Raw genomic sequence first — 25,836 nt, 5'->3', positions numbered from 1 at the left:
GATGTTTGTCAAAGGTTATGCCAGTTTTCTGTTGTTGGGGACCCTCAGCTCCTTGGAGGTGGCTTCCTGGTGGCCAACCAACTTGAACACTGCATCCAGCAATAAAGGAGCTGCTAGAATGAAAGGCTACAGCTGTGACCAAAATCAATCCTGTGGAGGGCTTCCCTTCTACATCAATGGCACCAATCCTGTGGACTTCTTCACTCTCAGATTTGCAGAAGGGGTCAGAAAATGCCTCCATGTTGAGGTTCCCTCACAATTGTCTTCCCACTCAGCAGCACCCACATCTACCAGATGGGCTGCTAGTCATCCTTTGCTGCGGCCCTCTGATTGGGCTTCTCCCCTTGGGAAGCCCACCCACGCCCTTAATAGGCTTTGGGAAAGTGGGCAGCATAATCAAGACTTTAATAACCCTCCCATCCGGGTTATTCTCTCTTCCAATGTCTTCCATTGGGCAGGAGATACAAAAGTCTGAGAACACGCACTAACAGGTTCAAAAACAGCTTCTTCCCCGCTGTTACCAGACTCCTGAATGACCCTCTTATGGACTCTCCATGCATCTTCTCTACTGTTGTAGCACTACATTCCATATGATTCACCTGATGTCTATGTCTATGTATTTACAGTGCATATTTATTGTATGTCTTATGTTTTTTTATGTATGGAAGGATCTGCCTGGACTGTACGCAGAACAATACTTTTCACTGTACCTCGGTACACGTGACAATAAATCTAAACCTAATCTAAAATTTTGTTCAGCCCAACCCTGCTCTCACTCAAACCCACTGAGTAGCAATGAGGAACTGTGAATGTTTCTTTCTCCCCTCCACTTCCTAGCTTAGGGATATTAAGTAAATGTGTAACTTTTCTGTCCGAGATCAACTACAATTGCATTGAGAGGTCTCAGCATCACTTGATCATTATTTTGGATCTGGTGAGGCAACACTGAGATAAACTGCCAGATCTGCTAAAACCAGCTGCATCTAACAAGGTGGACAGGTTAGATTAATCAAACACATGAGGTACACACATCAGGAACAGATGACACTCTAGATCAGTGTTGGGGAACTTGCATCTCAGGGGCCATGTGCGACCTATCCGGGTTTTGCATACAGCCCACGAGACATTTTGTTGACAGTGGCCCATGTGCAGGGTTGGCACATTCCACTGATTTTTGCCACCAAGTTTTTTTCCTACCGGTATGACTGAAGTGATAAAGCAAGGTCAAGAGAAATGAGGTGCGTGCCGATTGCCCGCAACATTGACTGTGAGAGCCGTGCGTTCCCTCCGCATCCAAAGTGTAAATATTTATTTTGTTTTTACCATTTGAAGTTGATCACAGTTCTATTAATATATAATTGATTTAAGAATTTTCTATAACTCATTCTGAAATATTCGGTGTGAATTAAATGTATTGGGCTGGATTCTCCACTGTCGGGATGCTCCATTTTGCCGGCAGCCCCGGGGGTTTTCCAAGGGCGTAGGGCTGCCCCATAATGGGAAACCCCATTGACCAGCCGGTGAAATGGAGCATCCTGCTGGTGTGCTGAAACAGAAATATGGCACGGCGGGATGGTAAATCCAGCCCATTTAATCTTATTCACGGGGTCATAGTTAATGAACAAGCCCAATTTCAATCTTGCAGCCCACTGAGATGAACTCACTGCCCATCATTGCTCAAGATCCTTCAAGGGCCAGAATAAAGGCAGCAAAATTCAATGGCTAGGGATTGAAACCTTTACCCTCTTAGTCTGTGTGGTTCAGTACTCCATTGGCCAATGCCCCCAACAGGATAGTCTTGCTGAAAAACCTTCTGATAATGAAGTTCAATAGTCAACAAAAAGCATTATGCTTCAAACTCTGAATGTACAATATTGATTCTAGCTTTGAAAGTTAAAACAGGGAAAAGTACCATACCAAGTCTTTGTCATTTGTGGCCCCCAATTCATTGAGATGATCCTTTAGGTTATGACAAGCAGAGATGAGGCTCAACTTCGATTCGTGCCTGAAAAAAAAAACAAGCTAAATTATACCAATTACATATGAATAGGTCCAGGATCTGGCAATGTCGATTTTGTGTACCGGTCAAAAACTGGATGGGCCAAGTGATTAAGGGCAGAATTTTTATCTTCGCGAAAATACTCGATTTTGTCCACCGGCCTCAGGAGAAAAGATGGGGTTTTGGCTGTGGGGGGTGGGTGTGGGCTGGAGTCGAGCCAGCTGATCCATGAATAAGTTTGGAGGTAGATATAGGGGCTGTCTAGTGCAGAAGCAGGCTGTGTCAAAGGCCTGCCTCTGTGATATGGGACTTCATGTCAGTTAAAGTAAAAAGGACCTCCATTATATATCTGTAATTAGTACAGTCCAACAATAAACCAGACTCTTTAAAATATCAATATAAGAAACAGCAAGCACTTGAAACCTCTTTATCTTGTGTAAATAAACATTGTGAAATCGACAGCATTGATCAAAGATCAGGGGCGTCATTCTCCGCCGGCGGGAGTCTCCGTTTTGCCGGCGCCCGGGGGTTTCCCGACGGCGTGGGGCTGCCCCACAATGGGAAACCCCATTGACCGGCCGGTGTTACGGAGACTCCCGCCGGCCGGTCGGGGCAGAAATGTGGCGGGGCGGGTAGGAGAATTTCGCCCCAGAACTATCAATTGTCAAGAAGCAGAGGTAGTTTTAAATTATATATGTTTGTATTGCTGGATATTAGAAATAAGGTATAGATTTAAATGAGTTTAATTTAGTGTTTCGATGTAAGAAAGCATAAAATCCTTGTTAGATTAATGTTAAACAAAGGTGTTTGCATCAAGGGAGAGTCTTGGTTTCAGTTCAAATTGTAGCTGCATTGTGCTGAACAAATTTACAATATGCAAAGTAAACACGAGCTTGACGCAAAAATTAGATGTTTCTTAGCACCCAGGGGCCAATTTAGGAGAAACAGAGCATGTGATTCAGTTTTAGAGAGAGAAAAATTCTATCAGCTCTTCCAGAAGCCAAAGCAGCACAAGGGAGCTGCAAAAAGCAGACTTTCCAAAATATACACCAGAACCTAAAGAGCAACTAGTTATGGACACTAAAGAACTAAAAGAGATGTTCTAGGTAGTTTGAAGTCAACGGAACAAGCAGAAACTAGAATTGGAACAAGGTACAGTTCATAGAAGTTAAAGGCAGAGCTGAGAAGTGAAGCAATTGGTTAAGTTTTCTCGTGAGAAGCCAAAGATATCTGAAGTGATCCTAAGATTTGTTATATTTTATTGCAGTCTATGAAGTGATAGTTGAATCAATTGAAGTAATTGTGAATCAATTGGAGGTTGGAACTCAGAGTTTGTGTAAAAGCTTGAACGCATTCAAAACAAAGGAATACTGAAATGAGAGTTGTAAAACCTGGAAGTGGATCCTTGGTGAAACAGCTGAGGGAAAGCATTGTTTGAAAGAATATTTAAATGTGTGTCTTTGTGAGTAAAGTTTGTAAACACTGGTGTGACAATCATCTGGAGGGAATTTGAGGAGAAATCTACAGAATCAATTGGACGGAATATGCCACTGGATTTCAGAGTTGGAGTGTTATCTGACCGCAGCTGGTCTGTTGGATTACAGGGACTGTGTGTTTATTGAGAACGTTAAAATATACTGGGCGGGATTCTCTAATAATGCAGCTATGTCCCCACGCCGGTGTGAAAAGTGGCGCCAACCACTCCGGCGTCAACGGTCCCCGAAAGTGAGGAATTCTCTCCTTCCTAGGAGCCTAGGTTTGTGTTGGAGTGATCCCCGCAGCTCCAGGCTGCACGAATGGCCCGCGCGAGTTCGCGCATGCGCGGAAAAGCCAGCATAATTCCTTTTAGAAAATATTTAATTGAAGCATTTGTAATTTTCACAATTTAACATATTGACATTTCTAAAACAACCACGCGGGTCGACGCACAAAATACTGTTAAAATAACAACAAACAATAAACCACGTTCCCCACTTCTCCCACCCTATCCCAATTACCCGTGTACTAAATTCCCTGTCCTTATTTAATATTACCATGCCTCCTATTTTCCTCCTCCCCCTTTTTCCCTTTCCCCCCTTACTGCTGACATTCAGTTTTTGTTAAAGAAATCGATGATTGGCTGCCAACTCTGGGCGAATCCCTGTATTGATTCTTTTAGAGCGAACTTGATATTCTCCAGACTGAGAAACTATTCCATATCGCTGACCCACACTCCTGACTTCGGGGGCTCCGAGTCCCTCCATCTCAGCAAGATCCGTCTAAGGGCCACCAGGGAGGAGAAGGCCAGGATATCGGCCACCTTCCCCCCCTTTGTCCCCGGATCTTCCGACATCCCAAATATTGCTAATTCTGGACTCGGAGTTACCCTACCTCCCAGGACTTACGACATAACATCTGCATATCCCTGCCAGAATTCCCTCAGTTTCGGACATGCCCAAAACATGTGAACATGGTTGGCCGGGCTACCCCCACACCGTCCACATCTGTCCTCCACCTCCTCAAAGAACCTACTCATCCGAGCTACCATCATGTGGGTCCTGTGGACTACCTTGAACAGAATCAAGCTAAGTCCAGCACAGGACGAGGATGCATTTACCCTTTTCCAGGCTTTTTCCCACAGTTCAGTTTCCAACTCCCCTCCTAGCTCCTCTTCCCACTTCCTCTTCACCTCTCTGATAGGGGCCCCTTCCCACTCTAACATTTCCCTGTATATGTCCGAAACCTTCCCACCTCCAACCCCTGTTTTTGACAGCACTTTATCCCTCAGGGGGAGGCGAGGAAAGCTTGGGAGCTGTCTCCATACAAAGTCCCGCACTTGAAGATACCGAAACCTGTTCCCACCCGGTAAATCAAACTCCTCCTCTAATGTCTCCAAGGTCGGGAAGCCCTCCTGGATGAATAGATCCCCAAACCTCTCAATCCCTGCCCGTTGCCATACCTTAAAGCCCCCATCCAGCCCCCCCTCCGGGACAAACCGGTGATTGTCACAGATCGGTGACCACACTGACACCCCCTCCAGTCTCATATGCTGCCTTCATTGCCCCCACACCCTCAGGGCTGCCATCACAACAGGACTTGTGGAGTACCGAGCAGGCAAGAATGGCAGGGGCACCGTCAGTAAAGCCCCCAGACTTGTACCTTTGCAAGATGCTGCCTCCATCCACTCCCAGACCAACCCCTCCCCCACTACCCACTTCCTGACCATCGATATGTTGGCAGCCCAGTAATAGTTAATAAAGCTTGGGAGAGCCAATCCGCTTCCCCGCGGGCCCATTCCAGGAGTGTCCGCTTTACTCTCGGGGTTTTACCCGCCCATGTAAACCTCGATATCGCCACATTCATACTTCTGAAAAAAACCTTTGGGACAAAAATCGGGAGACACTGAAAAAAGAAAAGCAGTCTCGGAAGGACAGTCATCGTCACCGTCTGAACCCTCCCCACCAGCGTCAATGCGAGCGGGTAGAATGGGGTGAACTGATGGCAGTGCTGGAGCGGTTTGGGATTGGACCAAGGTTTGTGAACTGGGTATTATATAAGGAGCCGAAGGCGAGTGTCCGCACAAACAATATCAGTTCGAGATACTTTTCTCTCCACCGTGGGACGAGACAGGGATGTCCTATGTCCCCCCTGCTGTTTGCACTTGCAATTGAGCTGTTGGCCATCGCATTGAGAAGTTCGGGAGCATGGAAAGGAATAGTGCGGGGTGGGGGTGGGGTGGGAATAGAGCATAGGGTGTCCTTATATGCCGACGACTTGCTGCTGTATGTGTCAGAACCGAGTGCATCGATAGGAGGAATATTGGAGCTGCTGCGAGTATTTGGGTCTTTCTCGGGGTACAAGCTGAACCTGGACAAGAGTGAGTACTTTGTGGTGTCTCGGCCGGGGGTGGGGGCAGCATGGGTGAAGGTGTCCAAGGCATGACACAGTCAGTGACGGCCATGGCTGAGGGTCTCGGTAGACTGTCCGACTCGCTGGAGGATGTGACCCAGTACCAGGCTGACCTTGATGAGGTGCTACGGGATATGTCCCACTCTCAGATGGGAATGGCTGAGCCTCTACGGAGCTTGTCCCAGTCGCCGGTGGGCATGGCCGAGGCGCTGAGTGTGACCCAATCACTGGGAAGCTGCCAGTTCTGGCGGAGCCAGATGATGCAGGGGCAGCTGGGGCTCGAGCCAGCTGCCCCTCCGTCCCGAGATGAACCCTGGGGCCTACTTTGATAGGTAGAAAAATAAAAAAACAGAATGTTTTTTATGTTGCAAGACTGGGAAATGTTTGCATTCAGAGGGACTTGGGTGTCCTTGTATATGAATCACAGAAAGTTAACATGCAGATACAACAATCAATTGAAATAAAATGGCATGTTAATGTTTTTTATGAAGGAATAAGTCTTACTACAGTTGTGCAATGCATTGGCAATGTCACACCTGGAGTACTATGCTCAGTTTTGGCCTCTTCACCTCAAGAAGAATGTATTTACTCTCGATGGAGTGCAAAAAGGTCCATTAAACTTGTTCCTGAGCTGAGGGGATTAGTTTATGAGGAGAGATTGAGAGACTATTTCCTGGAATTTAGAAGAATGAGAGATGATATAATTGAAACATATAAAATGATTAAGAGTGTTGACATGGTAGATGTGGAGAAAATGTTTCCCCTGGGTGGGGAATATAAAAAATGGGGTTCAATCTCAGAATAAGGAATCAACCATTTAGAACTGAGATGAGGAAAAATTTCTTCACTCAAAATGAAATGAAAATCGCTTATTGTCACAAGTAGGCTTCAAATGAAGTTACTGTGAAAAGCCCCTAGTCGCCACATTCCGGCACCTGTTTCAGCACCCACAAATGTTGTGAATCTTTGGAATCCTCCATCCCAGGGAGCTGTAGATGCGCAATGATTAAGAACATTCAAGGCAGAATTTGAAAGATTTTCAGGACTAAGGGATGTGGAGATAGGGTGAGAAAATGGGACTGAGGTAGAAGATCAGTCAAAATCTTACTTCATATTGGAGTAGGTTTGAAGGACCAAATAGCTTTCTCTTATGATCTTATATTAACTGTTACATGGCTAACTTTCCCAGCTCTCATTAAAGGTCACCAACGTGGAATGTTAACTGTTTTTCTCTCTCTACAGATACTGGTAGACCTGTTGAGTATTTCTAGCATTTTGATGTTTATGCTTCAGCTTTCTAAAGTTGCGGTATTTTGCCTTTGCAAAGACATCTCTGTCGGGAGATCCATACAGCCACTTGTCTTCAGACTTACACTGCACACTTCAAACATAATTATAAGATGCTTTAACGTACAGGGTATCATATATTGACAAACAAAGCCCCTTTGTACGATTGCATCACCTTTTTGACAGCCAAAATTACTTGTTCATTCAGCAAAGGGGACCTATTTGATAGACTGATTAAAATGTATAATGGGGGGGATTTTCTGTGCCCCCCAAAGCGTGTTTCTTCGCAGTTGAGGCAGCCCGCCATTGGTTTCTCAGTTTACTCCTGATGCTCCATGTATTTGAGTTCTCTGGCCAGTAGTTTATCACTGGTTTGGTCTCACAGCCATTCACTGATAATCCTTCTCATATAGTTAATACATATTGAGCATCACAGGCAGTACGGTTGCACAGTGGTTAGCACTGTTGCTTCACAGTGCCAGGGATCTGGGTTTGATTCACGGCTTGGGTCACTGTCTGTGCAGAGTCTGCACTTTCTCTCCGTGTCTGCGTGAGTTTCCTCCGGGTGCTCAGGTTTCCTCCCACAAGTCATGAAAGACGTGCTGTTAGGTGAATTGGACATTCTGAATTCTCCCTCTGTGTGACCCGAACAGGCGGCAGAATGTGGCGACGAGGGGATTTTCACAATAACTTCATTGCAGTGTTAATGTATGTCTATTTCTGACACTAATAAAGATTATTATTATCCCTTATCCGAAAAGCTTGGGGCCGAGTGTGTACTGGAATTTTTTGAATGTGCATCTGCAGCGCATTGGGAACTCTGCATGCGTGACGCGCATTGGGAACTGCGCATGCGCGGTGCATTGAGAACTGCACATGCGTGGCATGTTGCGAACTGCACATGTGCGATATGTTGTGAACTGCATGTGCAGTATGCGTTGGGGACTGCGCATTGGGAACTGCGCATGTGTGGCGTATTGGGAACTGCACATGTGTGGCATGTTGGGACCTGAGCATGTGTGATGCATTGGGAACTGCGCATATGCAGCGCATTGGGACCTGCGCATGTCTGGCATGTTGTGAACTGCATATGTGTGGCGTGTTGGGACCTGCGCATGTGCAGTGCGTTGGGACCTGCGCGTCGCCCAGGGACTTGTGACATCACACTGGTGCTCGAAAAGAAGTGCGGATTTCAGAATTGCTTGGTTTTCAGAATTTCGGATAAGGGATGCTCAATCTGTAATTGATGTAATGCATGTTTTTAAATTATGTATTGGCTGGCAGCTAATGTTGAATTTACAACTAGGAGCAGGTAGCTGTCTCAAGCAGCTGTCACCTTCAGAAACAGATGCAATTCCGGTCACCATCTCCGATCTACATAAATTACCTGGATTCAGAAATGCAATGCTACTTCATCAAATTTGCAAGCGTTTCTAAACTGGGAAAGGGGAAATGAGGGATCTGGTGAAGCAGTCAAGGAGCTGCATAAGGACCATACCAAAATTTGCTCATCATTCCAATAAGTGGTCTGAACTTCTTATGTTCAGGGGTGAACCTGTATTGGCTAATATCTGATTACACAATAGTGTAGCTCAGGTGTGTAAGCAAAAGCAACCTCTCATTATCTCAACCAAATATTTGTCTTTTAAAAGTGCCCACAAGTGTTTCTCCAATGTTAATAAGGCAGACACATTAATGAAATAAGGTCTGATGTGAATTGTCGGCCTTTATTTTACTGAGAGCAAGTGAACATACAGAATAATGCCAGTTGTTAAAAGAAAACCTTACTTCCTTCGGTCAATGTTTACTTTTCAAAAAATGTGAGTAATGAACCTCATGCCTTTTTCTTTTTGTGGGTTGCTTAACTTGTTTTTAGGATTTCAATAAACACCCCTTTTCTAAACAACTTCTTAAAACTGACCAATTGCACCCCAGATGGCAGATCTGTCCAGCAAGCAGGAGATTTTCCTTCATCCAGGAATTGGTCAGTACACCATTGAAGCTAACTACCTCCTCTCGCCACCTGTCCATCAAGGAACCATCTCGTTATTCTCAAAATATTCTTGTGCTGCAGACTGGTTAATGGCGCCTCCTCAGCCTGTGATTTGCTGATCATTAGAATCAATGATTGGAAGATCACTGGCTGAGGGGTGCAAAATATCTTGATAGTCACTCCTAACTTGGAGAGCATCAAAGCTGGGACATCTCCCTGGTGTTCTCCCTGGACATCCACTCCTGCATTTTATTGATTTTAGCAATGTGCTCATGCCAATGATTGTAACAGGTGATGTACCTTTTACTGCAGTGCTCCATAACACTGACTGTAGCATTATGTCCTGTTGGTCGGATCTCCTCATGTCCTGTTGTCTCCGTGTCCTTGGATGTTTCTGCTTTGCTGTCAGTAAGTTGGGTTTTAGTTCCCGCATCGACACATTCCTTTTCCAAGCCATTGTCTGGACTTTCTTCTGATGAGGTGGAATCATCACTTGATGTGCTCTCATAGCTAAAATACATGTTGAAAGAACTGAAACTGAGGGCAAATATAAAAGAACAATTGTGCACATCGCAGGTCGTGTGTGACTATAAAACTTTATTTGATGCTCACCCGCCATTTACACCAATGAAGTGAAGATTTTTTTTGGCTGGGAGGCCACTTGATTTGAAATTTCCATCCTTCTTTTTCATAATAGATTTAAGGGTTGTGGACTGAAACACAACTATAGGTTAAAAGAGAGAGAAATTCACCTGGTAAAAGCTCTAGTTATATTTTACAATCATATTAATCATCTGATCTCAAGGGGGAGAGTTGGATCTCTGACGTTGCTACAAATGTCCTGTTGGAGGTTAGATTTCAAAGTCAAAGTTTCAGAAGATGACGGCAATGGCGCCACATGACGTACGTTTTCAATGTCTGCAAAGTCAATAATTACAAACCACTTCAGTGAGCAAACAAGTGGCTTAAAAGGTTTTCAATTGAGCAACACGCATTCTGAATTGCTGAATTATAGACAGAATTGTAGTCAGCAGCTTGGACAGATCTGTGCTCTTCTCCAACTCCTAAACCCAACTAAACTTGCAACGTGTTAAAGGATCTGATTTTGACACAGAACATTACACAAATGTAATTATGCTGAAAGAATGAGACCAGCTTTAAGAGAGAGACTGTGTTGAATTAACTGATCTCCCCTGAGATGGCAGGCAAGGATTTAAATCCTGGCCTTAATATTACTTGCAAGAAACAAAGGAAATCACCCATTGCTACCAAGAGACTCTTAGATGTTGTATTTGCTACAGCATCCTCCCACTGATATTTTACATTGTCCAATTGCCTACATATAATCTGATTATTATCCTCAATTCGATAGTTAGTTTTCCCGCTTCTCAAAACCAGATACCTCTGATGGGATGGAATATTTTCTCATGTAAGGGGTGCAAAGTCTATTTTAACCCTGTCTGCCTAACAGTAACCAAAGCAATTAATAGAAAAAAATGGGCGAGTTCTTCAGGCTGTTCACGTTAGTGGGATCTTCCCGTCCTCTTGACAGCATACCCCCACTGCGGGTTTCCGGGTGGTGTGGGGTGGATTCAATGGGAAATCCCATTGAGAGCGGCAGGACCAGATGATTCTATCGGCAGCCAACAGCGGGCTGCCTCCCGCTGCCAAGAAACAGGCCATGGGGAGACCAGAGAATCTCGCCCAATGGCTGGTGGCGGGGGGCAGCAGACAACGAGAAACCGCGATGACAGTGGTGGGACCAGAAGATGCTGCCACTGGTCAATGGCGGCTGCCTCTGCTGTGAAGCACGCCGCGAAGCACGCCACGAAGCACGTCGCGAAGCACGCCGTGAATCACGCTGCGAAGCACGTCGCGAAGCACGCCGTGAATCACGCTGCGAAGCACGTCGCAAAGCACGCCGTGAAGCACGTCGCGAAGCACGTCGCGAAGCACGCCGTGAAGCACGCCGTGAAGCACGTCGCAAAGCACGCCGCGAAGCACGTCGCGAAGCACGTCGCAAAGCACGTCGCGAAGCACGTCGCGAAGCACGCCGTGAAGCACGCCACGAAGCACGTCGTGAAGCACGCCGCGAAGCACGTCGCGAAGCACGTCGCGAAGCACGCCACGAAGCACGTCGCGAAGCACGCCGTGAAGCACGTCGCGAAGCACGTCGCGAAGCACGTCGCGAAGCACGTCGCGAAGCACGCCGCGAAGCACGCCGCGAAGCACGCCGCGAAGCACGTCGCGAAGCACGCCGCGAAGCACGCCGCGAAGCACGTCGCGAAGCACGTCGCGAAGCACGTCGCGAAGCACGCCGCGAAGCACGCCGCGAAGCACGCCGCGAAGCACGCCACGAAGCACGTCGCGAAGCACGCCGCGAAGCACGCCGTGAAGCACGCAGCGAAGCACGTCGCGAAGCACGCCACGAAGCACGTCGCGAAGCACGCCACGAAGCACGCCGCGAAGCACGCCGCGAAGCACATCGCGAAGCACGTCTCGAAGCACGTCGTGAAGCACGCCACGAAGCACGCCACGAAGCACGTCGCGAAGCACGCCACGAAGCACGCCACGAAGCACGTCTCGAAGCACGCCACGAAGCACGCCGTGAAGCACGCAGCGAAGCACGCCACGAAGCACGCCAGGAAGCACGCCGCGAAGCACGTCGCGAAGCACGCCACGAAGCACGCCACGAAGCACGCAGCGAAGCACGCCACGAAGCACGCCGTGAAGCACGCAGCGAAGCACGCCACGAAGCACGCCACGAAGCACGCTGCAAAGCACGCCAGGAAGCACGCCGTGAAGCACGCAGCGAAGCACGCCACGAAGCACGCCACGAAGCACGCTGCGAAGCGCGCCAGGAAGCACGCCGCGAAGCACGTCGCGAAGCACTTCGCGAAGCACGTCACGAAGCACGCCACGAAGCACGCCGTGAAGCACGCCACGAAGCACGCCAGGAAGCACGCCGCGAAGCACGTCGCGAAGCACTTCGCGAAGCACGTCGCGAAGCACTTCGCGAAGCACGTCACGAAGCACGCCACGAAGCACGCCGTGAAGCACGTCGCGAAGCACTTCGCGAAGCACGCCACGAAGCGCGCCAGGAAGCACGCCGCGAAGCACGTCGCGAAGCACGCCACGAAGCACGCCGTGAAGCACGCAGCGAAGCACGCCACGAAGCACGCCGTGAAGCACGCAGCGAAGCACGCCACGAAGCACGCCACGAAGCACGCTGCGAAGCACGCCAGGAAGCACGCCGTGAAGCACGCAGCGAAGCACGCCACGAAGCACGCCACGAAGCACGCTGCGAAGCGCGCCAGGAAGCACGCCGCGAAGCACGTCGCGAAGCACTTCGCGAAGCACGTCACGAAGCACGCCACGAAGCACGCCGTGAAGCACGCCACGAAGCACACCAGGAAGCACGCCACGAAGCACTTCGCGAAGCACGCCACGAAGCGCGCCAGGAAGCACGCCGCGAAGCACGTCACGAAGCACGCCACGAAGCACGCCGTGAAGCACGCCACGAAGCACGCCAGGAAGCACGCCACGAAGCACTTCGCGAAGCACGCCACGAAGCGCGCCAGGAAGCACGCCGCGAAGCACGTCACGAAGCACGCCACGAAGCACGCCGTGAAGCACGCCACGAAGCGCGCCAGGAAACACGTCGCGAAGCACTTCGCGAAGCACGTCACGAAGCACGCCATGAAGCACGCCGTGAAGCACGTCGCGAAGCACTTCGCGAAGCACGCCACGAAGCGCGCCAGGAAGCACGCCGCGAAGCACGTCGCGAAGCACTTCGCGAAGCACGTCGCGAAGCACGCCGTGAAGCACGCCACGAAGCACGCCACGAAGCACGTCGTGAAGCACGCCGTGAAGCACGTCGCGAAGCACGTCGCGAAGCACGTCGCGAAGCACGCAGCGAAGCACGCCACGAAGCACGTCGCGAAGCACATCGCGAAGCACGTCGCGAAGCACGTCGCGAAGCACGCCGTGAAGCACGTCGCGAAGCACGTCGTGAAGCACGCCACGAAGCACGCCACGAAGCACGCCGTGAAGCACATCGCGAAGCACGCCACGAAGCACGTCGCGAAGCACGCCACGAAGCACGCCGTGAAGCACATCGCGAAGCACGTCGCGAAGCACGTCGCGAAGCACGCAGCGAAGCACATCGCGAAGCACGTCGCGAAGCACGCCACGAAGCACGCTGCGAAGCACGTCGCGAAGCACTCCACGAAGCACGCCGTGAAGCACATCGCGAAGCACGTCTCGAAGCACGCCACGAAGCACGCCACGAAGCACGTCGCGAAGCACGTCGCGAAGCACGCCACGAAGCACGCCATGAAGCACGTCGCGAAGCACCCTGTGAAGCACGTCGCGAAGCACGCCGCGAAGCACGCCACGAAGCACGCCGTGAAGCACGCCGTGAAGCACGCCACGACGCACGTCGTGAAGCACGCCGCGAAGCACGCCACGAAGCACGCCGTGAAGCACGCCGCGAAGCACGTCGCAAAGCACGCCGTGAAGCACGCCACGAAGCACGTCGCGAAGCACGCCGCGAAGCACGCCGCGAAGCACGCCGTGAAGCACGTCGCGAAGCACGTCGTGAAGCACGCCACGAAGCACGCCACGAAGCACGCTGCGAAGCACGTTGCGAAGCACGCCACGAAGCACGCCACGAAGCACGCCGTGAAGCACGTCGCGAAGCACGTCGCGAAGCACGCCACGAAGCTCGCCACGAAGCACGTCGCGAAGCACGTCGCGAAGCACGCCATGAAGCACGCCATGAAGCACGTCGCAAAGCACGCTGTGAAGCATGTCGCGAAGCACGCCACGAAGCACGCCACGAAGCACACCGTGAAGCACGCCGCGAAGCACGTCGCAAAGCACGCCGTGAAGCACGCCACGACGCACGTCGCGAAGCACGCCGCGAAGCACGCCGCGAAGCACGCCGCGAAGCACGTCGCAAAGCACGTCGCGAAGCATGCCACGAAGCACGTCGCGAAGCACACCGTGAAGCACGCCGCGAAGCACGTCGCGAAGCACGCCGCGAAGCACGCCGCGAAGCACGCCACGAAGCACGTAGCGAAGCAGGCCGCGAAGCACGCCGCGAAGCACGCCATGAAGCACGCACATTAAATTGGAGAAGGTGAAATTCGCCTCAAGGGTATCGGTACAAGGGTTCTTCAGGCGGTGGCAACCGTTCCTAGACTTCCTGGCAGAACGTTAGAAGATGGTCAGTGGCGGCAGCAACCGGGGGGTGGAGGGGGGGGGTTTGGTTCGTTTTTCGTTTTTCTTGAGTGGCCGTGTATTTTTGCCTTTGTGTTGATGAAGGCTGTTAATTTATTATTTATGTATATGGGGGGGGGTTCTTTCTGTATTTTGTTGTTGATATTTGTGAAAATTTGAATAAAAACTATTTTTTTTAAAAGAGAAGGATTTCGGTTGGAGGAAGAAGAACAAAGAAAAATGGACTATATTATTACACCTGTTTGCATGTGTTGTTTTTTTTAAAAAATGAAAAGGTATATTTACTGTGTACATTTCTTAGTGGATGGTGCAAAAGTGAAAAATGAAACCATCTTGAAGTTGATGGGTTTTTTTTTCTTGGGGGGAGGTGTCATGTGAGAGTACTTTTAAGACATGGATGTTTAAGCAATGTACCTTGAAGAAAACAGTGATGTCAGAGAGTGGGTGGGGCTCAGCTCAATTCAGCCATTTTGCAGTCTGTGTTTTGCAGGTTTTTAGTTTCAGTTTTGAAAAGAACCTGGCTGGTTTTGTTGAGAGCAGCTAAAAAAAGAACCTGGCTGATTTTGCTGAGAGCAGTTTAATATATCTCTGCCATTCTACAGAAAATATATATATATCCTTTAACCTGATGTGATACTGTTTAAAGGTGTTAAGTCTCTTGGAAGTTTGATGGAACATTTTAAGGAAGTATTTACTGTTGCAATATTTTTTGAGTTATCTTTGAAGTAAGGGGTGTTAAGAGATTCAATGTTTATTTAAGATGTTAAGCTGAGTTCATCGAATAAACAGTGTTTTGTGTTTAAAAACCCACGTGTCCATAATTGTAATCCCACACCGAGGGAAAAAGCCATGTGCTCGGAAAAGCAACAAATCCAGTAAAGGGAGAGGTTGGTTGAACTCCATGATACATTTTGGGGTTCAGAAATGCCTTGCCCATAACACACCATACACCATTTAATAGGTTAAGGTGGACAAGACTGAGCTCTTAGCATGGGCATGGGTAGTCTGTTACATGATTCTCCCAAAAGGGAACAAAGTCTCCGAGCGAGCGTGTTTAGTTGCGTGTTTCCCGATTGTTGCAGTGCCAGGAAACACATGGCTATTCAGCACGCCTCGTGTTGAATAAGGGGCCTGAATGGTGAATGCGTGGCCGAGGCCGCACATAGCCCCATTTTTTACAATGGGAGCTCCACTCGCCAAAACTCCCCAGTGTAGTGTAGTGAGAGACCGTGGCCCCCCCAAAATGATCCCCGTCCTCCTCCCACAGCCCGAACGCACTATGGGAGGGCACCGGCTCCCCCTACTCCCCCGCACCCCTCCCCAACACCCACGCAGGGGCCCCTCTGGCCCAGTCACACATGTGCAAAGAATGTCAGCCAGGAACCTTGGCAGTGCCAGGCTGGTACACAGGTGACACTGTCAGGATGCCCAGGTAACACCAGCAGTGTCAAGGCACCACCCTACCCAAAGAGTATGCAGCTGGGGGCCTCCAAACCCCTGGGAGACCCTCACGAGTGCCGTTCCGCCTGATACCTGTTTGTGGAGACCAGTACCAAATGGCGCACGCCCGAGGTTCCTAAGGCAAAGGGGTTGAATCACAATGCCTCAGGTACCTCGGGAATCTGCACATTAGAGTGAGGCTTCTTACTGCCTTGCTCTGATATGCAGATTTGCCAAAACGTGATCCTGCCAGGATATACATCGCAACATCTTGCGAGATCGTGTTGGATCTCGCAAGGTGTGGCGAGCCAGGTAGATCCCGGGAGAGGGGTCTCCCAGCTTTCATCGGCCACACTGTGCCGCGGAGCTGCTTTTCTGGCGCAGCATGGCCATTGGATCACGCTCTATATGTCCCCATTTGGCATGTGCAATGTAAATAAAACTATCACAATCTTACACCCCATGTAGTGATACTGGGAAATCTGCCTCAATAAGCAAGGACATCTTCTGGCAGGACTTAGCTAATGGAGCCTGCCCTGTGCCCAGTACATTGTCAGTGAATGATTCTACAGCTGTTCCTCTTCTAAACTGATCTATTTCTCCTAAGCTCTAAATGTATGTCCAACATCTGTTTCACTGCCCTCGAACCCTCAGGGCCTGATTTTAACTCTGCCACGGTGAAAGGGTTTTGGGTCAGTTATAATTGGGCCCTTGATGTTACCACACACTCTCCTTAATAGTCCCAGGATCTCAGTCTTCCCCAGGAAACCATGGAACTCCAGAGATTTCCCTTTCACCTGTTTGTCACAAAAATCCAACCTTGACCGTAACCACTTTGACTTGAATGATCTCAACTTCTTTCCTATCACTTACAGCTTTTCAGTGTTTCACATTGTAGGACCAGGTTTTTGTGGCTCTTTCTAAAATGCAATTATATAATTTGAGCACTCTGTTGCTAAGTGAGTAAACCAAATAACTCTACCTGAGGTGTTGAAAGAAAGGGAGTGCATTTTTTAAATTCATTCATGTGATGTGGATGTCGCTGGCTGGTCCAACACTTGTTACCCATCTCTAATTGCCCTTGTGCTGGGTGGCTGGCAAGGCCATTTCGGAGGGCATTTCAGAGTTAGCCACATTACTGTGGATCTGGAGTCAATGTTGGCCACACCAGGTAAGGATGGCAGATTTCCTTCCTAAAGGACATTAGTGGACTAGATGGGTTTTTACGGCAATGGTTTCACGGCCATGACTAGACTTTTAATTCCAGATTTGTTTTATTGAATTGGCTTCAAGCACTCGCTCCCAGAGCATTACCCTGGGTTTCTGGATGACTACGAATATTGAAAAGCAGCATTGAAGGTCAGTAAAGAAATTTAAAATAACTAACAAAGCATTGATATTTATTTCTCGGGCTGTAGAATTCAAAAGTAGTGAGGCTCGAGACTAACTTTTTTGGGGGACTTTGGTAAGGCTACACTTAGAGTACTGTGCATTGTTCTGGGGCCTGACATTGTCCAGGATCTTTATCTTTTCACACAGTCATTAAGTTCACAGTGCATTTTGCAAGTCATGATGGAGTGTGTGAGATGCATGGGTGCAAAGGTGGGCCATTTGAAGGCCTACAGTGTATTTTCAACACAACAGCTCAGCTCCCAACACTATTTAAAGACCCTGCAAACCTCCCTCAGCCTGCCACCCACCCCGTGCCCTCTCAGATCACCCATGCCACCTCCATACCCTCATATCCCTCAACAAACTCCTATGCCATTCCATACTCCCAGAATTTGCACATGTCACCTCCCTGTCCCCATGTGTCCTCCATAACCATTCACCCAGGATCCCAAATGCACAGTCTTCAGGAGCCATGCAATAACAATGGAAATTATTTGAAAATCATTGGAATAAAAATTAAACAACTAACAATCTACTGAAACCTTAAATTAAACCATTGATCCTTGAAAAAGTCTACTCGATTGCAAAAATATATAACCATTTAAGTGCCTATTAGGTTTTTAAACAACCAAGAAACCACATTAAAGGCATTTTAAATTATTACAACCTCTTGAAAGTTTCTATTGCTTTTGGATCAATAGATCACATGATGAGCTGAAAATATTATCTACATTTGGAACCCAGCCAAGCATTTGTAGTAGTTACAACTGTCATAACAAAAGCTCCTGGCTACATTGCCTGAAACAGATAGAACAGAATGGCGTGCTATTTCCATTTCAAAGCAAAGTGCATGCCAATCAATGAAGGGGAGCAGGTGCATTTTTTTTAACTTTAAAAAGCAGGGTATTTTTTAACAGCCAGAGCTGGCAGTTGTTTTAAATCACAGCAGGCAACATGATAACAGTGGCTGATAGGATACCTGTTTACTATTTTTAATGCATTATGGCACTTTTGACAGTAGGAAAAGCATTGCAATGCATGACAATAATTACACAACAGTGGTCAATGTAAAGATTAACTTACCCTTGCAGGTCAGGTTTTTATGATGAATCATGGCATTAAAAACATCGACATTACATTAAAACATCTAATAGTGACATTCAAAGGTGTCAAAACCTCTTTGCCTGAAAATCTCAGAATATTCTTATCTCCTCAGCTGGCTTCCCCCACTAATCACAAACTCTCCAAGGAGGTGTTTTTTTAAGGGCTTACATACTTGCATATGAGAATATTGTGCGTGAGGAAATAAATTTCCCTGTGGTCCTTAAATGTGCATTCTGACCTTGGGAGAGGTATGTGTTCGATTTGTACCCAAGGCCTTCTCAACCTTACAAAAGGCCACATGAAAATGGTGTGGGTTTGGGAAAGCACAGGGAAATACTTTCTCCAGCAAAAAAAACAAAGTTCAACACTTTGAGACCTGATACACTTCCATTGGGAGTTGAAAATCCAGCCCTTGGTCTCCGTGTGATAAAAAGGACATAGAAGCCCTGGCGAAAGTATATTTACAAAAATAATACTAGAGCTAAGAGCTTGCAGCTGTCAGGAAAGTTAGAGCAGCTCAGAGGGGGCCTGTTGTGACCTTTACAAATGTGAATGGATGACAGAGTGGATGTGGAAAGAATTATGAGGAAAAGTGAATCCAAAACTTGGGGCAATAAATATAAGATAATAAATTAGGGGAAATATCTTTACTCAGTGGGTGGTTGGAATGTGAGGCAAATAGCTGAGATGCTTTCAAAATTAAACCAAACTAATACATGAGAAGAGTGAAAGTTGAAAGATATGCTGAAAGACGCAGATGAGGCAGTTGAAATTTGAGGAGAGGAGAGTATAACACCAGGACAAATTATTTGGGCCGAATGGCCTGTTTCTGAGCTATACATTCTGTGCAGCTCTATCGTTACTTTTATTGGCACTGCTTATTATTTCACTGCAGCCAATCAGGTGCAGCTGTCACTCGTCTGTGCTCCTGAGGGGACATGGCGTCCGGGACCGTGATTTTAGGGCAGCTTTTGGCTTCTAAATACTGTCTTTCCCAATCACGAGATGGAGATCAGAAACGTCAGTTAGAGATTGAACAAGTGTCTCATCATTGCATGCTTCGAGAGACTAGAAATAGCCAACATCCTTCCCTTAATATAGACTGCCAAAAAATAGCTTAGCTAATCATTCATCCCATTTTATATTTGTGAGACATTAATCTCTATATATTACCTGTTTACTTGCCTACATGGCAACACTATGCATACATTTATGCCTATAGGGATCAAATGTAATTCATGAGCTTTGGAATGTCCTGAAGCCACAAGGTTTTATCTAAATGAGAACTCTTTATTTCCTTCCAATTTGCAGCTTTTTATTTTTGCCATTTTTATTGTTGAACATGATGACATCAGTAGTTTGGTTCTGTCAGTAACTAGAAAGTGTCACTGAACTGATCAGTCACTGACAATGTTCTCTGGGATATAATGCAGATTCTTAGCAAACGCGCTTTACAATAATTGCTCAAAAACAACCAAGGAATGAGAATGGGCCGTTTCCATCCATAAATCATGTTGTCGACCCTGCCTCAGCCATCATGAGAAAACATTCTACCAAATTCCCACATCTCCCAAAGTAGAAATTAAGAATGTTGATTGAACACCACTATTCAACATTTCCTTCTCTACTAATACTGTGCTCAATATGGAGGTACAGCACATATCACATATCTGATCAGATATCTATCCAGTTCCTTTTTAAAAGGAAATGATCATTTCGGTCTCACCTACGTTTGTAGGGAATTTTCTCACAGACTCATGTATGTGGTGTCATGTTTTGTATTATTCTTTGTCAGGCTCAGTGTCTAATCAACTTGCTCTTTCTTTGACTCAAAAGAATCTCGTTGATTGGTTCCTTATTATTAACTGCACAGTTAGTAAACAAATACATTTGGATTTGCAAATCCACGGGTAAATTAATGAAAAAGCCTTTGCTGTGACTAAACGAGGAGGTTGAATGGAGGGGAGTCAATTTACTTCTCCTCACCTGATCGTAACTATGGCACCAAGTACAGAGATGGAAGAACTAGAGGACATCAGCATAAAATATGAAAGCAAAAGAGTTAGATTAGATGCCTGGTTGCATTGTCTCTTTAGAAAGAATCACCCAAAACTTAATTAAGTGTGGGTGGCACGGTGGCCCAGTGGTTAGCACTGCTGCCTAAGGCGCTGAGGACCCGGGTTTGATCCTGGCCCCGGGTCACTATCCATGTGGAGTTTGCACATTCTCCCCATGTCTGCACGGGTTTCACCCCCACAACCCAAAGTTGTGCAGGGTAGGTGGATTGGCCACGCTATAAATTGCCCTTTAATTGGAAAAAAATGATTGGGTACTCTAAATTAAAAAGAACTTAAGAAAAAAACCCTTAATTAAGTGTAAATGAATAGTTATCCTTTGAAAAGGAACTAGGCTGGTTCTAGAGTTACAACAACATCTGAGGGGTGAGGGGTAGTTGCAATCATTGATGAATCGTTACAGCATTCTGGAGTTTGCTGCATTGTCATGGAGGTCCCAGAGGAATTACCCGAAGTTTTCCCATATTTTCTTGTCTCCTAGAACATTTCAAGAGTGGGAAGTGAAGTATCGAGGGTCGGTGTAGTTTACAAAGTGTTGGGATGGTGGGCTTGATTCACCAGTTGGTCTATTATTATCCCTACCTGTATGTTGTCTTGGATAATGAGTCCGTATTGTGTCTTTTGAAAGGTGTGAAACTACAAGATTGACAAATCTTTACTATGGCTGTACAAACACAAGAAAATCCACCTAATAATCAATTATTTTAAGTTTATGCATCTCCCAACCAATTAACTTGTGAGCCTTTTAATTCTTGAATAATCCTCACTACTGTTCCCAGTTGATTGTGATTTCAGATGAATGATGCTTTTTCTCATTTGAACGGACTGATGGGAGGTTATTCACTCATACACTTGGATGTACATTCAATCCCAATTGAAACATTTGTGCAGCACCTTCCACTGCTTTTTTTTTTGCCAACTTTCTTTCCTGGTGCTAATTTAGCAAATGTGTATCAGATGTTAGTAACAGGGCAATTACTCTCAATTCCCTGGGCTAGGAGAGGAATGAAAGTCAGACAGTAGTGACCCATGCTAAAACAATTAATGTCTGTGGGTGGCATGCAAGGGGGAAGATCAGACTCAGCCATAATGCTTCTCCTGCTCAATTAGCCTGGCATCTGGGCGAATACATCAAGAATGGTCAGTTGAGATATGGGGCCTGAATATTATACATCCTCATAGGCCTAGACCACCTTAAAGAAATGTGATGAACGGTTACTGTACTACTGTACCCTTGTCATCATATAAGGTGATGTCCCCTTTAAGACCGGGCTTGGAATTCTGGGGGACTCCGCCTCTAGCTCCGCCCACCTGGGAGCCGTATATAAGGGGCCCCCTTGTGGGCGGCACCCAGTAAGCACCCGTCTCGGCACCAGGCTAGTTCTTAGCTTATTAAAGCCATCTTTACCGTTTACTCTCTAAGCGTCGTTATTGAGGGTACAACAAGAAAGAAACAATAAACAGGAATAAAACATAAGAGTTCCCTTAAACTGCTGATCCAGAGGAATATCCAACTGCCATTTTATATTTGTGAACTTACCTGGTTCACGTTCCTTTCTAAGAGGGCTCTCCTCTCCTCGGTTAAGTGTAGAATCTGATGAGGGTAACGGCTGAAGGGAATTCATCAGTTGACTACTGAGGGACCCAATACTAGAGCAAACTTTCTTAAAGTTCTGTGCCAACTCAGGATAATTCTGCTCCAAGAAAGATTGCTGTTTGCACAAAAGGTCCTCAATTTTTTTAATGCACTGCTCTATTTCAGGGTTTGCTGAAATTAGCTGGGTTTCAGGTTGCAACGAGGTATCCAAAGTCACATCCTGTGAATCTGAATTTTGCCGATCTACTTCCTTTTCACATTCACCATATTGGTTGTCTGCAGCAATTGGATATTCTTTTCCATTTCCTACCACCGTAATTCTGTCAACAGTAGACCCAGTTTGATTTCTCTGTAGATTCTCAAAGATACTCTCGACATTGTCACCTTTTATTCCGGTGTGTTTTACTTCCTCGTTCACTCTGCCAGACACACCAGTTACACGAGGGATGCAATGCAATGATGGTGCACGCTCCGTCTCAACAGCTTTGTTGCACATCTGGACTGTCAAATCTGTTGCTTTGTCGATTGTTTCAACTGCTGCCATAATTCCTGCATCCTTGACAGTGATACGATCTGTATTAACCCCCAAACTTTGTGTCTCTTTTAATGTTGTGACCATTGCATTGACAGTGCAACCCCTACAACACACTGACTGAGTGAATGGATGGACATCAATTCCATACATGGACTTTTCCTTTAGGTCTCTCAATTCTGGTTTAGTGGTCTTTTCATCGCTTGGTTGATTACTTATAACACAACTCTCAGATCCGTCTTGTTCATGTTTCCTTTCCAAATGCATAGACTGGTCACCTTGTAGTATCTCTGGGTGATGGTTAACCTTGCTAACATGAAGCATGGCACCTTGCTGTTCAAGCTTGTTTCCTTCAATTCCAGCCTCAAGCTGCTGCTCTAATGTGGAGACTGTGGTACTTAGTTCTTTACTGGCAGGTCCCTCTGTGCTAGGGGGTGCCACAGGGACTAAATTCAATTCCTCTTTAGTAACGTGAACATCCACATTCCTCATTCTGTGTTCAATATCTCCTACAAGTAATTCTTTGCGGGGAATAGGATCAAAGGTCATGTTTTCACTTACCAAAGAATTTGAGGCAAATTCATTTTGACAATTGAGGTCCATCATTTCTTCATGTTTAAACTTGTCATTTGACAGAAACATTTCAGAGGATGGACTTTTTCTTAAACATGACATTTGCCCTTTGAAGCCAATTATTGCTATTGATGAATTACTTTGACTTCCTTTATTAACACACTGTGTTTTATCCATGTTATCGTTGTCTTTCCTCTGTAGCGCAAAGCTTGCATTCTGCACAGTGCTCTGTTGATTTTTTATTTGAATAATGAGCTTTTCATTTTCTTCCTGCAACACAAATATTTGCTTTTTCAGTTTGGAAATGGTTTTTACTTGCTCTTCCATCTCTTTGGTTTTCTCTTGGGCGATCCTAATTTGTTGCTGTATCTCAGAGCGCTGGGTCGGTGTCAGATTTGAATGCGGTGTTGTTTCAGAGGTGCTAGAGTTCTCCTTGACAACTGGATCACCCGATGTCCTGAAGACACCACTTTCCAAGTACTTCAATTTCTGCTGGAACGAGGAAGGTGATTGACATTGTTCCTCTAAGTTTAATTCCTGGAAATCAATTGGCATGCTGGCTGCCCTAAGAAAAGGAGGTTTCATCCAACTTGGCACAAATTTCCCATTCTCCTTCAACCTTTCCTTGGTGCCAGGTAACGCCTTTACAGATGTATAATCGTTCATGTTGCATTCTGATAATCCAGGGTCCGTGTTACCAGGAGAACCTATGAATAGTTCTTTAATATGGGTCACTTTACACCCATTGGTAGTTGCCCAGGAAGAAGACGCGATCCCCTTATCCCCGTGGTTTCTGCTGAAACGAGATTCAGCTGAGGGGAACCGGGTATCTGGGACGCTGAAATTTCTGGGCAATGTGCTACATTTTAGTTGTTTGGCTTTCTTGTGTATTTTAATCTTCCTGATGGTATTTCCTTTCTCTATGTCATCCACATACTTCAGGAAGTCCAGGTCCAGGTGGAAACCATAAGGGGTTTCCACAGAATATGGTGATTCCTCCTTTCTGTCTGCACTGAGACACATGCTAGATAACTTGATGATGGCTTCAAAACAAAAAGAAAAACTATTAAATGGCAACGTTTGCAGTATTTGCCTTTCACAAGACATGCATATAAATCCAGCTCATTCATTATAGAATGCCAGATAAAAGTTGTTACAAGATGCCAGTAGCAATTTACATACAACTCATACAATCCTTTATAAGTTTCCAAATGATTGCTGTTTTCAGCAGTCCAATAAAATAAATCACACAAATTAATTGATACTTGTTAAAATAACAAGATTCAAGAATACATTTCTTGCCATAATTGAGGCTAATATTGGACACAGGTTTTATTCAAATTATCTGCTTTTTTACTCTCAAGTTGAATGGGCAAAAGTCATGTAAAGTATGAGAGGAAAATCATAACAACCTCAGACCTGGCCACACTCGAGGATGGGTCACAGGAAGCAATCAGGAACAGAAATCATGTGGGGTTGCATTTCTTTCCCTAACAAATGGCAATGAGGTGTAGAGAGTAAAAGTACAAATAAAGTCCCAGATGACAATAGGCTACTTTAGCCCTTGAAGGGGAGCACCGACTGGTGGTGATTTAACCTGAGGGTCACCACACCTCAGGGAAGGGGCAAGGCTGAGAAGGCAGAACTTTCATGAACAACCTCAGCCAGTACAGGAATTGAACCCGTGCTGCTGGCCTCACTATGCTCCACATACCAGCTGTCCGGCCAACTGAGCTAAACCAGTCCCCAGTGTAGAGAGCAAGTACATCCAAGAACATAAAGCATGGAATGAACAAAAAAATTCAACCAGCACATCGAGACATTACTATTAACCTGCCTCATCATATAACTCTATTCCACATGTGCAAGTGATCTCAGACTATGTCCTCTATGGCTTTCTTATTGGTTCCTAACCCGGTGCCACAGTGGTTAGCATTGCTGTCTCACAGCACCAGAGACCTGGATTCAATTCTGGGTTTGGTCACTGTCTGTGTGGAGTTTGCACATTCTCCCTCTGTCTGTGTGGGTTTACTCCGGATGCTCTGGTTTCCTCCCACAATCCAAAGATGTGCAGATTAGGTGGATTGGCCACACTAAATTGCCCTTTAGTGTCCAAAGATGCGTAGGTTAGGTTATTGGGATAGGGCGGGCGAATGGGCTTTTTTAGTGTTTTTCAGAGGGTCGGTGCGGACTCAATGGGCCGAACGGTCTCCTTATGCACTGTAGGGATTCTAAGATTCTAAGCCCATAACATTGGTGGACAGTTACTTTATATTGCTCCAGGGATTTGTCCTTCTTCCATTGAAGTTATGGTAGGAGATCATGAAAATCCCAGCAGAAACTCTTCCTCCAGTTATTTAGCCGTTTCATTTTTGAAGGAGTTAACCAGTTTTGTTGCGCACCTGTGCTACATACTCACTGCAGTGTGGGAAAAGGTTCTCTCAGATTCATTCCCTACTCAGAGATTGGCTAATGTACCGTTGTGCTGTGTGTCTGCACTGACAGCATGAGATAACAAACCATCTGACACCCATGTTATCTGTACTCTCAGCAATTTAAAGACCTGGATCAGCATTCTACCCATGCCCAGTCCCCCCTATCCTCCTAACCTAACCTGCACATCTCTAGACACTAAGGGGCAATTTATCGTGGCCAATCCACCTAACCTGTACATCTTTGAACTGTGGGAGGAAACCGGAGCACCTGGAGGAA

The 25,836-nt window shown here is 46.6% G+C and overlaps 1 protein-coding gene across 2 annotated transcripts in view; it reads right to left on the bottom strand.

Annotated features, from left to right (window-relative positions):
- Positions 1–25,836, bottom strand: part of LOC140426475 (KN motif and ankyrin repeat domain-containing protein 4-like) — a 156,891-nt gene that overhangs the window by 30,081 nt on the left and 100,974 nt on the right. For both annotated transcript variants that reach the window (XM_072511289.1, XM_072511288.1), the window contains 4 exons: positions 21,963–24,167; positions 9,780–9,891; positions 9,468–9,677; positions 1,918–2,005 (listed from right to left, as the gene is read on the bottom strand). In XM_072511289.1, the coding sequence (XP_072367390.1) occupies positions 1,918–2,005; positions 9,468–9,677; positions 9,780–9,891; positions 21,963–24,167 (2,615 nt within the window). The remainder of the gene's footprint in view (positions 1–1,917; positions 2,006–9,467; positions 9,678–9,779; positions 9,892–21,962; positions 24,168–25,836) is intronic.

The sequence above is a fragment of the Scyliorhinus torazame genome, chromosome 7, assembly GCF_047496885.1.
Source record: "Scyliorhinus torazame isolate Kashiwa2021f chromosome 7, sScyTor2.1, whole genome shotgun sequence".
Lineage (NCBI taxonomy): Eukaryota > Metazoa > Chordata > Chondrichthyes > Carcharhiniformes > Scyliorhinidae > Scyliorhinus > Scyliorhinus torazame.
This window is presented reverse-complemented; position numbering and strand designations above follow the sequence as displayed.